This window comes from Trachurus japonicus, chromosome 5 (genome assembly GCF_045865225.1).
Source record: "Trachurus japonicus isolate A0001 chromosome 5, Traja_1.0".
In the NCBI taxonomy this organism is placed as follows: Eukaryota; Metazoa; Chordata; class Actinopteri; order Carangiformes; family Carangidae; genus Trachurus; species Trachurus japonicus.
Window position 1 is genome coordinate 16,916,066 of NC_140911.1, and position 15,371 is coordinate 16,931,436.

The 15,371-nt window shown below is 42.6% G+C and overlaps 1 protein-coding gene across 1 annotated transcript; it reads left to right on the forward strand.

Moving 5' to 3' along the window:
- The first annotated feature begins 11,274 nt into the window (after positions 1 to 11,274).
- Positions 11,275 to 14,722, forward strand: LOC146987403 (uncharacterized). The gene is made up of 2 exons (XM_085778027.1): positions 11,275 to 11,519; positions 13,495 to 14,722. The coding sequence occupies exons 1-2, from the start codon at positions 11,363 to 11,365 to the stop codon at positions 14,313 to 14,315; spliced, it is 978 nt and encodes a 325-aa protein (XP_085634153.1). The 5' UTR covers positions 11,275 to 11,362; the 3' UTR covers positions 14,316 to 14,722.
- Positions 14,723 to 15,371: the final 649 nt, after the last annotated feature.

The following is a 15,371-nucleotide window of genomic DNA, read 5'->3' on the forward strand; positions in this document are numbered from 1 at the left end:
ATTTCCTAGCTGCTTACCATTTTTAATTAATGGACAAAAATGCTGCACCTAATGATACTTTACCAGGTAAATTACAAAAAATGTGTGTAGTATCTTGTTTGAATTTCATCGCTGCAGTCAGACCACGTCCCTGCGTATCCAGAGAAAATCTTCATTAACACAGCACCTTTGAAATGAACTCCTCTGGTCTGATTGCACTCCATTTGTTACATTCACATGTAAAGCATTTGACAGAGTGGGGACCAGTTATGGGAAGTGTCAGATGGTCGCTGACACACACACTCCCACATCCATTTTCCTGCACGACCTTGTGTGTGTTCAGGCCTGTAGAAAAGCAGTGTGTGGAGCCCATCTGCTCATGAGGTCAATATCACTTTCTCTGTTCTCTCTTTCTCTCCTTCTCTCTCTCTCTCTCTCTCTCTCACACACACACACACACAGGCCTAGTGTCTCATCCAGCCAATTAGCTGAATGAGACAGGTTTTTGCTCTCCTCATTTGCATTTTTTATGATGAGCACATGGTTTTAATTCTCACAACAAATAGAAAGCTAAAAAATATCAAATCAAACTGAAGAAATGTATTGCCACAGTCTGTCTCACATAACCCACAGAGACTGTGTGATTTAGACTCTTTTAAGGTCCTGATTTATTGTTTACAGATTTACAGATTTATATTAATTTAATGTGTTTAATGTATCTGTGTCTATGTATATGTATGCATGCATTTTGATACGTCAGTAAGCCACCATAACTGTGCAAAGCAAGTCCAGCGAGTGTAACTCACTTTTTTGAAACATCAGTGGTGTGAAAACCTGCTAACCCAGTCCGACCAGCTCGGCTGATGTGTTGTGCTGACTTCATTTTCATCAAGCTTTAACTATTTCTTCCCCTCAACAGGAAAACTTCATTTAATTTTTGTTGGTTCTGCTTAGGTAACCCAGAGCTCTTTAAACACGAGGCATTATGTGTATATTATTTTTCAATTTCTAACTAAAAGCACACATTTACCAAGTATCAACCAAAGTCCTTTAGTCGTCCAAACATAATGGCTCTATACAGTGTCAAAGCCCTGCATGTTGTACAGGCATCACGTCCCTATACTTCTGTGTGGTAGCCTATGTAATTTTTCCTGGACTGGAGAAATGTTGGCATTGAACATAATACTGTCAGCAATTACGCCTCCTCTAAAAGGCAGTTGAGAGGACCACTTAGTAATATAGGATATATTTTTAGGAGACAGGGTCGCCCTTTGAAACTTGCCAGAAACTATTATCATGTGCCCTGTGACATTCCCACGTCCTCTGCTGAAGGAAACACACGAAGCACATTTCACCCAGAGTGAAGAGTCTGGATTTCTTTTTTTTTTTTTGCTTTGTGCTTTAAACTCTGTGTTGTTATTAATAACCTCTCACTGTCTGCCACTGCTTAACTAAATGAGCAGTGAGAGTGTGAATGGAGAGTCATCTGGGAGGGGTCACTGCGGGGTTGTAAAATTTCCCTCCCATGCTGCAGTGTGTACGTCCACATCCTCCTGTGGCCTGGCCCGGTCTGGCCTGGCCCATGGCCCCTGGCTCTGCAGCGTGGATGGTTATAGGGTGACGGAATGCACCCCCCCCCCCTCCTCCTTTGCCCGGCCCTATAACAAATAACCCCCTTCCTCACACATACGCACGCACTCACCCTCACAGCCCTAATGAAACCCCAGCAGATGGTCAGGAGACAAAAGGTGTTTGGGAGGGAGAGGCCTCCACCTCTCCTCTCCCAACACCCCCTCGCTTCTTGTAGCGCGCCCCACAACAGTCTGTTGCCATAGCGTTACAGCTGGAGCCCCCCTGCAACTCCTCTCTTACCCCGGCCTCAGCAGCCCTCGGAGCGTGCTGCGTGCACACACACTCTTTCTTGTGCACGCTTCTCAATTACGACAAATTGACAACGCTTACACCGTCCCTTGTTCATGCAGATGTGGCGATTTAGCCTTGATTTCTCACTAGCGAGACGAGCTCCTTTAATGCGGAGACATTAGCCTAAATGATTCCTTGTGTCCTTTATCAGACGAGAGCTCCCATTTGGGGCGCTGCTGTAGATAATTCTCCTTTTGACAGCGCAATTGAACTGGCCAGTGCTAAAGGGCTATTTGGCGAAGAGCCATTTAGTGTAAGTGCTCTCAAGGCCGGTGAATGACACTTGTAGAGAATGTCACCCCCACTGACACCATCAGTTGATTGTGTATTGAACAGAAATGGAGGAGCAGTGTAGGCCCCAGGCCAGAAATATGCAGCATTATTGGCAGAGCTAAAGTCCAAGGCGAGTGTCTGGGGAAAGTGAATTCGGAGGTCTCTGTCAATACCAGGAGCCAAGGACACCGGAGCAGACTCTGCGAAGTGATAAACTGGCTTATTTCACTAATGTGTGCTGCATGATCATTTTTTACAGGGTACACTACACACACACACACACACACACTTCCTATAGAAATGTCCCCAACATGCCAAGACAGTGTCCTTACACAGATTGAGCTCCTTTAAATGGGCACAGGATGAAAAATGTGATTAAGAAACAGATTGACTTGTTCACTTTAATTACAAAAACACATTTTCTGTCTCTCTCCAGCGTTTACTGTGTGTTATTTGTCTGGGTTTTACTCATGTGTTTTTCTCGACAGCCTGTTTACGATCTATTTAATGTTCAGTATATTGCATTTGTAAGTTTAGTTTTAGTCACTGGTCACCATTTTGCTGTATGTGCACTTTTCAGCAGACAAGGGATAGTTACCTCATCTGCCATTGTCTTTACGCTAAACTAAGCTAAGCTAACCTTGTTGCAACTCCAGTTCCACACAGACACAGAGGAGTTGCATATTCTCCTCTCACGTATTTCCCCAAATGCTGCACTCTCTCTTTAAAGTGGACTTACAGCAGAAGTAAGCGATCCGGTCGTTTTGGCTAACTTCTTGATGGAGTTAGCAGTCCCCGCCCTCGTCCCTACGTCACCACATTCAGGCGCATCCCTTGGCTGCACACACAGAGAGGACCGCCCCTTTATGCCGTTCTCTCTCCTCATTGGATAAAAACTGTAGGATACGATAAATGTTTTCTCCTCGGCTCAGAGCAGAGCAGAGTGACTGACAGACCCGTGTTTCAGACCAAACACTCTATGTAAGTGATTGCTGTCGGAAGATATAACTATTTAAGACTTATATTATTAACACAAACATTCCGCTTACTTCTGCTTTAAGTTCAACAGACAAGTTTTTTTTTATTTTTTATAATTCAGAATATTTAAATTAAAAAGACTGTGTCACTGTCTATCTGCCTGCAGTGTGTCATCATACTCTGCATGCTCTCCGTGTCGCTGGTTTTTCCATTTCAAACAGCATCTGTAGTTCGCACCCGGCTGCTCCCCCGAGACTCTGACATCTACCAGAGCAGGGGCCCCGGTGACACGTGTGATTGAGGACCCACACAATGGAAAGGAGAGAGATGGATAGATTCCTTTTATCAGGTTTGAGGTCTGACTAGATTAAATTGCAGTTGTACAACGCCTCCTCCCCCTCCTTTTTTTTGGGCGTCCCAGTTGGCCTCCTTGGCATCCCCACTCCGTCCCCTGTCAGTCACCTCACCTGACAGCTGGGAGTTCTTTCCTCATCTCCTCTGCTGACCTCTTATCCCACTCCAGGTGTCATAGTGCGGATGTGGCCGATGGCGCAAGACTTTAACCAGTCAGTCACTTCTAAATTGACTGGAGGTGTTTTGTTATTTGCCTCCGCAGCTAGTGTGCGAGGCAAATCTCAGCAGAGCATTCCCAACACTGTTTGCACAAGGCTGGTTGATTAAAAAAAAAAAAAGTATGAAATCTGTTGGAACATAAATCACAAGTCGCTCTCTCAGCAGCTTACCACAATAAACCCCTTGAAAAAACATGCAGAGTGAAGAGGGGAAATTCTCCTTTTTCTCACTCACTAAGTGCTGATAAAAAGAAAGGAGACAATCACTCTCATTCAGTGGCGTGCAGCTGCCTCATTGTCAGATGGCCGAGTGGAGATTTTTGTGGAGGTGCTGAAAAGACGGCTCAGTGAAAAGGACCTGCGTTTGTTTTTCAGATGGCTCTCTAATGACTGGATGTGATTAACACAAATTATCTCACTTATCACAGCTCCACATTCTTAGGCTGCATCCACACTGATATGTTTTCATTTTAAAGGGGGAAACCATCAACGTCCAGGCACCTGATCAATCTTATCACATGACCATTCACTGGACATGAGCACGCTGGTGTGAATATGAAGCAGATTGCCTTCTTGCAATTTACTTATTTCAGAAAATACATTGTTTTTTGTAAAAATCAATGTAGAATCGAACTGCACAACAGCTGCTATAGTGTTTGCTGTCGTGCTGTCTGCTAGTTGCTGTTTGTTACCCATTTCGCAGTCACAACCAGTGGGTGTCTATGTCATTGTTTCCAAAAGGTCTTTGTTGGACGGTCCAGACAGAACTCAAACTATATAACCCAAACTAAAATCGGTCCAGCAGCATTTCTGAAAGTCTCTGTTTCAGGAGCTGGGAAATTTGCCAGGTGTAAACATAGAAAAAGTGTTTTTTTTTCTAAGTAAAACGTATTAATGTGGACGCAGCAGGTTCAATTTTTGAGCAACACTGCCTCATATCTATTTAATGAGAATACACTTAAAACCACAATGAGCAGATTTCTCTTGCTGTGTCATTTAACCTTCCTCGAAAAAAAAAAAAAAAATCATGTCAGCTTTCTTGACATGGTATCCATTGTTTTGATTTCCATGTTAGTCTGTGCTTTGTTCACATCACACCGGTCTCCTCTGGGAAATCTCTGATTGGTCACCGATGATGTCACTCCTTCCCAGTGGCAGATTGTTTGATTGGCAGAAAACCAGATAGATTTTTAACCAAAACAGCTGACAGATTATTACTCAAACACAAGCTAACATACTACTCTCCTGTTTTAATTATTAATTTCCATGTTCATTAGAATAACAGTCTTGTATCTATAGTATTATTATAGTTTAATTTAAACTCAATTGTAATACAGTTTTATTAATGTAATAATTTTGGTTATATCCAGCCACTCTTGTCACACCAAGGAATAAAGAAATTCTTGTATACTACATCACTGGGGGAAAAAATGAAAATGATATGTTACAGACATTCATAATAGTATCATGTGTATTATTGATTATCTGTTATGAAGCCTGCTTTTGCATTATCGTCCTATGGCAGCATTCAATTCTTTGAATGAATGCAAGAAGTTGGCAAATGTATTTTTTTTTTTTAGGATAAAAGAGTGATGTCAGCATGAACCAATGTTGTTTGTGTTTTTAGCAGTTCAGCTGCATGACACGCAGAGCAAACTCTTTAAGGTCAGTGACTCATGCAGAAGTTACTGCAGCAGTGACACCTGCTCATGAACCACAACATGTTTTGGCCTTTACATCTGAGGGAGCAGCACTCACTGCCTCAAAGTACGCAACTCATGTAAATGCTGCAACAACCACCTGTTTCAGTGCAACATGGATCCTCTCTGAGTTTTCCGAGGTTCCATCATGTGGGATCTGTAAAGTCTGCAATGTGGTCTGACACTAGCTTTTGGTGATTTGTGTATAATTTGACAATACAATATACTAACTGGATTCTAGCGTCATTGACCTCTAACTCTGTGTATTGCTTTCATTGATTTGTATTCAATCCCCCCAATTCTTTTGTATCCAGACAAAATCTGCTGACATTCACATTTACAGGTAAACAATATTCATACACACTGATTATTCTTTGTTGAAGGTGCTGCGTTGTACACAGCAGGCGATCTGGAAGATTAGCTCGTTCAGAGACTAGCACCTTCAGAGAAAGTGCTGATGGCTTGATGATATCTTCTCCATCACAGGAAGCTCTGACTCAGTCGTGCTTCTGCAAAAAACTTTTAGTCTTTGCAGGAACATGACTATGCCACAGTTTTGTCTGTCTGAAATGATAAACTTGGTGCATAAAACACTTCTCCAGCTACATCTATGACTCAGAACAACATGCTCTATTTTCTGGGTATAGCAAGTTACCACACTCGACTTAGAAGATTAAGATAAGAAAACATAATATACACAGCACTTTTTTTTATCCTATGAAGAGATTAAGCTGTGTTTCTACACACAGCTCATCCCAACAATAACAGAATGTGTGGTACAGTGGTACGCCACTGAAACATACAAAATGTACATAGACTATACAAGCACGTAAAAATTAAGTCTTATTAAGGACTAAATGATTTAAACGTATAAATAAAGTGTTTGTAGAGTTTGTGTTTGTACCATGCTGTGTCTTGGTTTATCTTCATAACTCTGTTTGCTTTGCTAACACAATGATGATGAGTCTTACTTCTGGTTAATTGTGCTAATTGTCTATTCAAATGAGGTTTTATCTTTGTATTGCTGCAGTCTGATTACACTTCATTCCCCTTGAGTGTGTCACATGTGAGAGTCTGAAGCTCTTGGTCTTAAAAAAGCTCTTGAAGAATGACTGAGAGGGGTTTTAAAATCTTTTATATGTGTATTCCTGACACAGAGAGTCGGGTTGTTAGACCACCCTTGTGAATTAAAGACTCACCTACTCCCATGACCTTATTTTGAAGAACTCGTGTTGTTCTTGTGTACACTTGACTGATTATGATCCCAGGCCAAAGGTGTACCAGCTCCTAAATATAGGAGACACAATAACTTTCCCAATAGTAGCTACTAATAAACCTGTGACCTCGAAGACTAGATCGATGACCATCGCAGTGCTCAGCATCAAAATGAGTTTGTACACAACAAGGGCAACCTGCTCGTTCTGGTATTATTCTGATTTGTTTTGATTATATTAATGAAGTATCACTTTTCTCCGTTTTTCTTTTCTTCGTAATTAAAGTTTGATTGGCTTTTGATTTGTTATGGCTTATTTTGTATTCAGGAGAAGAAGGTGGCTATAGGTTGATGCTCCTCGTTTGTCCTGTATCATGGTCTGCTGGATGTCTTCTGTACACGTGGACATAAAGTTTACAACGACACAGAGGCCTGCCACCTACAGAGCTTCTGCAGTAGCTGCACTAGAATTAGGGGTATGATGTGTCAGTGAAATGGGCGGCATGGTGGCACAGTGGTTTGGGGTTTGGTTGGTTCCCTGGGGCCTTTCTGTGCAGAGTTTTCTGGTTCTTTCTGTGTCTGTGTGAGAATTGGACTGGGCTGGTAAGTCTGCAACTGCTGTGTGTGTGTAAATTCCAGACCAACACTTGAGGAAGTTGCCCCTTTCTATAATGTTGCGGGTTGTTCTGAATCCTGCTATCAACTACAGTTGTGTTAACTGGCTCTTGTGTTTGGCATGTTTGACCAAAAGTGCCGTTTTGAGGGAATGGAAATATTCATCCCCTCCTCATAAAATAACTCAGTCATATGAGTTCTTCTCTTTTTATTTGGAAGATATGAGGCACTCTTTCCAACTTAAGATCTAAAGACCATTTGTGTTTAATATTAAAGCATATGTAAGTGGTCCGGTCGTTTTCGCTAATGCTGCGTTCCAGGCAGGCTTTTGAAATCGTAAATTACAGCTTCAAGTCACAACTTACGACTTTGTAGCGTTCCAGGCAACCCACTCGTGTTTTTCCGACCGTGTTTTTCACTATAACGGCCACTCGTAACCTCCGACCGGTGAACTCGTACCAGATCGAACTGGTACGACTTCACGGTCGGAAAAATACGAGTTTCCTTGAACGCACCATAACAGTCCTCGTCCCTACGTCGCCACATTCACGGCGTCCCTTGGCTGCACACACAGCCCTGCATGCCGTTCTCTCTCCTCATTGGATAAAAACTGTAGGATACGATAAATGTTTTCTCTTCGGCTCAGAGCAGAGCAGAGGGACTGACAGACCCGTGATTCAGACCAAACACTCTATGTAAGTGATTGCTGTCGGAAGATATAACTATTTAAGACTTATATTAACACAAATATATCACTTACTTCTGCTTTAAGGGAAGTCTAGCGAATGTATGCAGGTTTGTGTGCTGGTAAACAGAGTATAACCCTACATTTTCTTGGACTGTCTACCCCTCTGGACTCTGTGTTTCCCTCTGAAACTCTGGGGTTTCTCTGGATTGTGCTATGCTGTCCTCTAGAAAATGCCTGTACAATCATCTCATTTCACTTTTGAAATATACTTTCTTTTCCGCCTGTTAATCATCCATTTTGCCCTTTTGTCCATACCGACACTCCCCACGTTATTCTTTCGTTTTTACACATAATTGTGTTTGTAAATCTTTCCCATTTTATACTAGTTTCTCCCTTTCAGCTGATCTGTCTCTTGCTGAACCATCTGTGGCTGAGCTGTCGAGGCTGAATTAAGTTGCAGCTGCCAACCAGAGTTTGACCTCATGACCCTGCAGGCACACAGAGGTCAGTCCGTCACAGCCGATGGACTGAAAGTCACTAGGGGGTGCCTTTTTATCCAGATGAAGGTTATATGGTCATTTGGAGAGCTGGGGTCTTCAGAGAGACAGAAAAATGCCAGACACCCTATAGAGAGTGGAAGTGAAAATTAAAAATGATGTCACATGAGGAAATGTGGAAATTAATGTTTAATGCTTGACTATTATAAGTACCTCTCTCACAATCTGGCATTAATCTGGCGTGAATTCAACTTGCAGTTTGTGAAACCACCAATATAGGATGCATGAAGTTGTTCATCTAGGGACTTTTCTGTCACATAAATCTGTAGAGGCTTATTTATGGTTGTTTCAACATGCATCATCCATCTTTCAGAGTATTTTTTTCTGCTTCCAGATATAACTGTCAATATCCTTTGCCTCTGGGGAACTGTAACCTAAATATGACTTTGTATTCCAATGTGATATACTTGTTAAAAACGGTCTGTATTGTCTTATCTCTGGTAATTACCGTATGTATGTTTTGGTATTTCAAAATAATATAATAAAAACAAAGACATAGTGGTAGTTCAAAGCTACGCCCACAATTTCTGCAACAGCTTATTTTATGAAGGAACTGATGACATTTGTGACAAATTATTGGGAAAGTAGAGACAATGTTATCATTAACTATCAATGATTTACCGTGAAAACGACCGGATCGCTTACTTCTGCTTTAATGAGTGGAAATGAGTGAAAATGATCCATTTAAAGTCACTTCATCATTGGTCAGTAGTTTTCTTGCAGACATTTTTAAAGTGTGCCCAATGAACATTGGAATTACTCATTATTATCATCAAATTACATTTTTCTTACAAACTTTCATTAAAGACCCCATCATCCTTTTCTGTAGCTGCAACTTTCATTGGTCCTTTGCTGCATGTCATTCTCCCTCTCCATCTCCCCATTTCCTGTCTCTCTCCCACTATCCTGTCAATTAATAGCAACTTTTTTGACATTAGTTAGGAATCTATTGAGGACCTTCAACAGACATTTTTCAACTGTCTGCTGACAAGTTGTAGAATGGTCTTAGCTATTTATGGGTTGCGAGAATTATCAAAGGTAATAAAAAACAAACATGAAATCAATCAGTTGGCTGCAACAAAGAGTCCAAGAGTTTTTACATCTTCCCACCCCATGCAGGAATGAATAGACTGTATATGAAAATGGACATAGGCTACCATCTGTGATGATTTTGAAGTAGGCTGCCCTGCAATTTCTATCTTGGCAGCGACTGACCTATTCAAAAGATGGACAGAAAGGTGCTGTGTTTGGGGATGTGATACCTCAGGGCATGTTTGTTTAATGAACTGCTGCAAACATATGCTAGCATCATTAGCATAGTTGGGGCATCTGGGCGTCTCACTAAAAGGCTGAGGCGAGGCTAATTTATTCACTGGCTAATAAGCTAAAATTGGTGCTAATGTATATACAGCATAACCCCTTTTACACTAACATTTATCAAACAACATTAAAATGCTTCTCAGTTGACACATTTATCAATAAGCCTATTTACTTGCCCAAATATAATTTATTGCACAAGCCACACTGTTTGTCTGATATTTGTATAAAAAAAACACCCAAATAGCACCATCACCTTATACACAAATAAGACGTTAGCACAGCGACCCAGTTAGCACAGGTAGCCTAACGCCTTGCAGCGAGCTGTGACTCACATCTCACTCAAAGAAACCACGTACGCCCTCAGTCACACTGTAGCCTACAGCTTTTTTTCTTTGTTATTTAAAAAAAAAAGTGTTCTCTGCTTTAACAATGAGCATTTTTACATGGGAGTGTATAGAGTATAAGGGATTCTTACCTCCTGAATATTGAGGCCTCGTTGATACTCACTTGGACAATTTAAGTTTTGACATGTTGTAAAATACTATTTGTGTTAATTTATAACATTAGCCACAGGAACATGCCATTGGAATTAGTCAGCGCTAGTGTCTATTGTACTCACAGTGTTTTTAATTGATGTTATCATATTGAGGGGAAACATGTGTGAACACTGAGTGGCCTAATCTAAAAAAAAAGCCAGATGAGACTAATTTTTCATCTTGGTTTTAGTGGAAGTTTATATATTGCAGAGCTAGCAATATAAAAGCTGCATGTGAGGCTGATGATATTGAAATATCAGAGCGGGTGTTGGTGTTAAAAGGAAGTGGGTGTATTCTTGGGGCTGCATACACTGTCAGCTACTTCATTGAAAAACAAAGGAGAACAAGGTGTTGTGTGTAGAGTCACCCACGTGCTTCTGCACCACCATTGTCTCTCCTCCTTCCCTGGGAGAGGGGAGAAAGAGGAGTGAAAGGAGGAAGAGGATATAGGAGGAGGAGGAGGAGGAGGAGGAGGAGGAGGATGTGGTGGTGGTTGACTGCTGTGTGTGTGCGTGCAGGGAGAAGCACAGACGGCTCGTGGTAATTTGATGTGTGTCCCTCGGGATGTTTGATGGATTAATGCTAAGCAGCTCCCTCTTCCAAAGCACCACCTGATCTTTGGGGCTCGTGCCCCACATATAAAAGGCTGCAGTAGTGCTGAGCTCAGCTAGTCCAGCCATCTCTCTTTCTCTCTCTTTCTCTCTCTCTCTTTCTCTCCCTCTGCCTCTGTCTCTCCCATGTCACTTTCTGTCTTCCTCTCCATCCTCCCTGTCCTCTGATTCCTCTCTGCTTCCATTACTAATCTTTCTCTCTTTTACTCTGACTTTTTTTTTTTTTTTTGTAAACAATTTCCATTTTTCCAGTCCTCTGTTGTTTTGGCCTGCTCTGCCTGGAGGCTCAGTTGTATTTCTGCTCTCTCTTTTTTTTTTTTTGGAGCATCTCTCTATCAACATTTTTCTATGAGGTTGTAGCACCAGTTTTTCAGGTGAAAAAAAGAAAAGAAAAAAGATGCCACGCTCCTTTTTGGTGAAACAGCCGAAGGTTCACGATGTCTCATCTTCTGCCTACTACAACCAACACCAGCAGCACTGGGACAACGCTTACACTGTGACACATGCCATCACTGAGTCAGCCACCAACTTGGCGGTGCGTTTGAGTGAAAACGGTGAGTTTGACATCTCTCTTGAGTTTGTGCTATGTGTATATCTTTGCTGTAGTCTAGACTGGTGTCTCTGTTTGAAGATGCTCCACATGGTGAGGTCTCACAGAAATCAAGTAACAAAAAACTAAAACAACAGACAGGGATTGATGCAGTGTGTTTATGTTGTTGTCTTTGCTACCTAATCGCTCTCCGAATCCCCCCCCCAAAAAAAACCCCCACAGACAGCACCTGTCCCCCCATCCGTCTGTCTCGGGACTTTTGTTTTCTAACTCAGCGGATGCTAAATAGTATTCAGGTCACGCCGGCTCAATCAGCTTAATACTCAAACCAGATCACACAGCAGCCTTTGGCTTTAATACCATTGTGTACATGGATGATGAGATATACGTGTGCGCAGGCATTAGGCACACAATCTGATGCAACCTTTTGTCAGGTCGAACTTGGAAAAAAAAGGGGGAAAAAAACTCTGTAGAAAGGAGATAGCCGCTTGGGACTGTGTTGTCCTTAGATGCAGTTGCCCTTGAGTCCCTCCTGTTATCATCTAGCATCCTACCCCCTCCACTCCGCCCCTCCCTCCTCCGTTCATCTCTCCATCCCTCTCCATCTGATCCTGCAGGACGTTAGACAGCCACAAGGAGTAGGATTGCAACACAATCCATATGTGGAGCAGCGAGAGGTGATGGGACAGGGTTTTTAGAGGATGGGTATTGACTGGAAAATAGAGTGCTGCAGGTAATTCAATAAAGTGCAACATGAGCAGTACACTGGCAGACATTAGAGTTTCATCACTGGGATTTCTACAGGGGCTGGATGTGAGAACAACCCCGCTATACAAACAATATGTGTGTGTGTGTGTGTGTGTGCGCGTGTGTGTTTAGCTTTGAGAAACACCCAAAGAAATGTGTGCTTTGAGCGGATTCACCCACCCACCACCAGCATCACAGATCTTCTGCTTGAGTTGAATCATTTGTTCCCCAGATTTAGGATGCCAGCTGTCTGCTTCCCTTTGTGTCCCTATGTGTGTGTGTGTGTGTGTGTGTGTGTGTGTGTGTGTGAGGGGGTTTACCCCTCCTCCTCCCACCACACATACACATACACACACATACACATACACACACACCCTCCTTGGCCCTCCCTTTTCCTCTTTGCTAAATCGCAGCCCACACCTGTCACTCAATCTCCCCATTACCATACTCATGAACACTCTCAAAAACACCACAGATGGGGAATGATCTGATTAAAATAATTTAGTGATTGAGGGGATTTCACTGCTGAGACACTCTTTCAGCTGCTGCGGCTGCTGCTGCGGCGGCTGCAGGCCACTGGTCTGATTGGGAAGCAGGCGATTGCTCTGTGACTGTTTTGTCAATGTCAGCACATTCTGTTTGACTTATGTTTAGCCACTGTGGCCTTGCAAATTTCTTCATGATAGCACTTGTTGGAGGCAGTGGAGGTATTGATCCAGACAGAGCTGTGAACCAAAGACTCATGGTTTTCATCCCAAGGCTCGCTGATCGTGGCACTTACAAACAGCTTCCTGTGTAGGTCTGATATTGATTAGAGGGTTAGGTCAGTCGAAACCTTTCATCAGAGGTCGTTTAGATCAGGAAGATGTTTTGTTCATTTATTCCAGGTGGTACAGTCCAGATTTTAGACTGCACCATATACATGTGTAAACTAAACAAAAAGCTCATCTAGTTCTCTAAGTTAGTAAGAGGAGTGGGTGAGTGAAAACGCACTGTAGTGTGGATGTGCTGTAAAATTAAAACCACAAAGAAACCAAACACTGCAGAGGCGTGTGATGTAAGGAGATCTGCCTCCTCTGGCTGCTGGCTTTGGCCTATATGCATGGGACACACTCGGCACAGATTTGTCCCATGCAGACTGAGGTCTTCATTTCTTCGGTTTGCAGCCCTGAAAGCAGCACAGCTGGAGCATGAAACAAGCATCACTCATTGATATTTTCTTTCTTTTACAGGTTACATCCATGATTACGTTATCCCGTCAGTGTTACAGAGCACAAAGGAGCCAGGATGTGGGCAGACTGGGCTCTTCTCAGGGCCCCTGTTCTCCCCAGGTGGCAGCAGTGGGGGAGAGTTCTCCGACCACGACATGGAGCGTCCGGACAGCCCCGTCTCCACCGCCACAGTGGAGTCAAACAGCAGCAGCAGCAGCCCTGAGTTGGAATCATGCACCGTCAACGACCTCCTGATCTCTGATGGCCGTTCCCGCTGGAGATCCAAGCAGCGGTGTTCACGCAAAAGAAGCAGCCAATCAGACAGCAGCAAGAGTGCCGACTTGGCAGACTGCAGCCCGGCCAAAGGAAAAACCAAAGGGCGGCACACGTGTTGTGAGTGTGGCAAGTCTTATGCCACATCCTCCAACCTGAGCAGACACAAGCAGACTCACCGCAGCCTGGACAGTCAGCAGGCCAGGAAGTGTCCCACCTGCCACAAGGTGTACGTGTCCATGCCGGCGCTGGCCATGCACATGCTGACGCATGACCTGAAGCACAAGTGCACGATGTGTGACAAAGCCTTCAGCCGGCCCTGGCTCCTGCAGGGCCACATGAGGTCCCACACGGGAGAAAAACCATTTGCCTGTGCACACTGCGGCAAGGCCTTCGCCGACCGCTCCAACCTGCGCGCCCACATGCAGACTCACTCAGCCTTCAAGGACTATTCCTGCAAACGCTGCCACAAAAGCTTTGCACTCAAGTCCTACCTGAACAAGCACTACGAGTCTGCCTGCTTCAAAGGGCACCAAGCAGAGGACGACTGCTGCAGCTCTGAGGACTGATCTCAAATATTTGTATTCTCTATTTGTATTTACACATTTTTAATAATTATAAGAAAGTCAGAGAAAACTTCTCAGGCTTATCACGTGCATGCATCATAATCCTGCTTTTTGATATAAGCAGTAACCTCATTTTAAATTATTCAGGAATTATGTATGCATTGCAATAATTTACATGTCAGTATTATTTTATATGCCAACTAGCTCTTTAATTTACCTGAAATGTTTCTTATTTGTTACATAATTTATTTGATATTTATTAATTTATTTAATTATTTAATTATTTATCTGCTAGTTAGATAATTAATTTATCATTGGTTGATGTATTTGTGAATTGAACATGGTTTTTTATGAGAAACCATGAATTGGATTTGTTGAGAACAAAAGCCAAAAATTATTCTGACACACTATATTTCTCTGTCTGATCAATTTGGTGATGACAATAAAAATTATGAAATGAATAATCACTGAAACTCATGTCTGAATAACATGAAACACATAATGAACACTTTTTATATTGAATTATTTAACCAGTTACAAAACTGTGGAAACATTAAAGAGGAACTATGCAAGATTTTTTTTTATTTTTATCTCAATTAAACAGCTTCAGAGTAATTGTGATGGTTAAATGATTTGTTAAGGGGAGAATGGAGGCTCACTGCCTTAGGGTCTCTTGGCTGAAAACCAACCTTGCAAGATCAGCGTCTCTGACCCGGTGTCCCAGATCTGGTTTTGCGAGAAACATGGACTGCTTTACGGCACTACGACACAAAAACACCTGGTAATCCGTAATCTCTTGTTAACGTTTCCCACTTAGACATTGCTCCACGGATTGCCTTCTTGCTCGCTTCGTTGAAAACAAATGCACATGGCCAGAGGGGGAGGGAGGAGGGTTAGCTTTGAGTTTTTAAGACAGTGAAAATATGCACTCTGAAGCTGCAGGGGTATCTCTGTAGAGAAAAAAAGAGACCAAAACAGCCAAAAAGCAACCAGACCTGCATAGTTCCTCTATAAAAGCTTTTATTTTGATGGCTAATTCATATAGAACATATAAAAAAC

Coding starts and splice junctions, on each gene's coding strand:
- LOC146987403 (XM_085778027.1), top strand. CDS start 11,363: ATGCCACGCTCCTTTTTGGTGAAACAGCCGAAGGTTCACGATGTCTCA. Junction 11,520..13,494: donor GGTGCGTTTGAGTGAAAACG/GTGAGTTTGACA, acceptor TTTCTTTTACAG/GTTACATCCATGATTACGTT.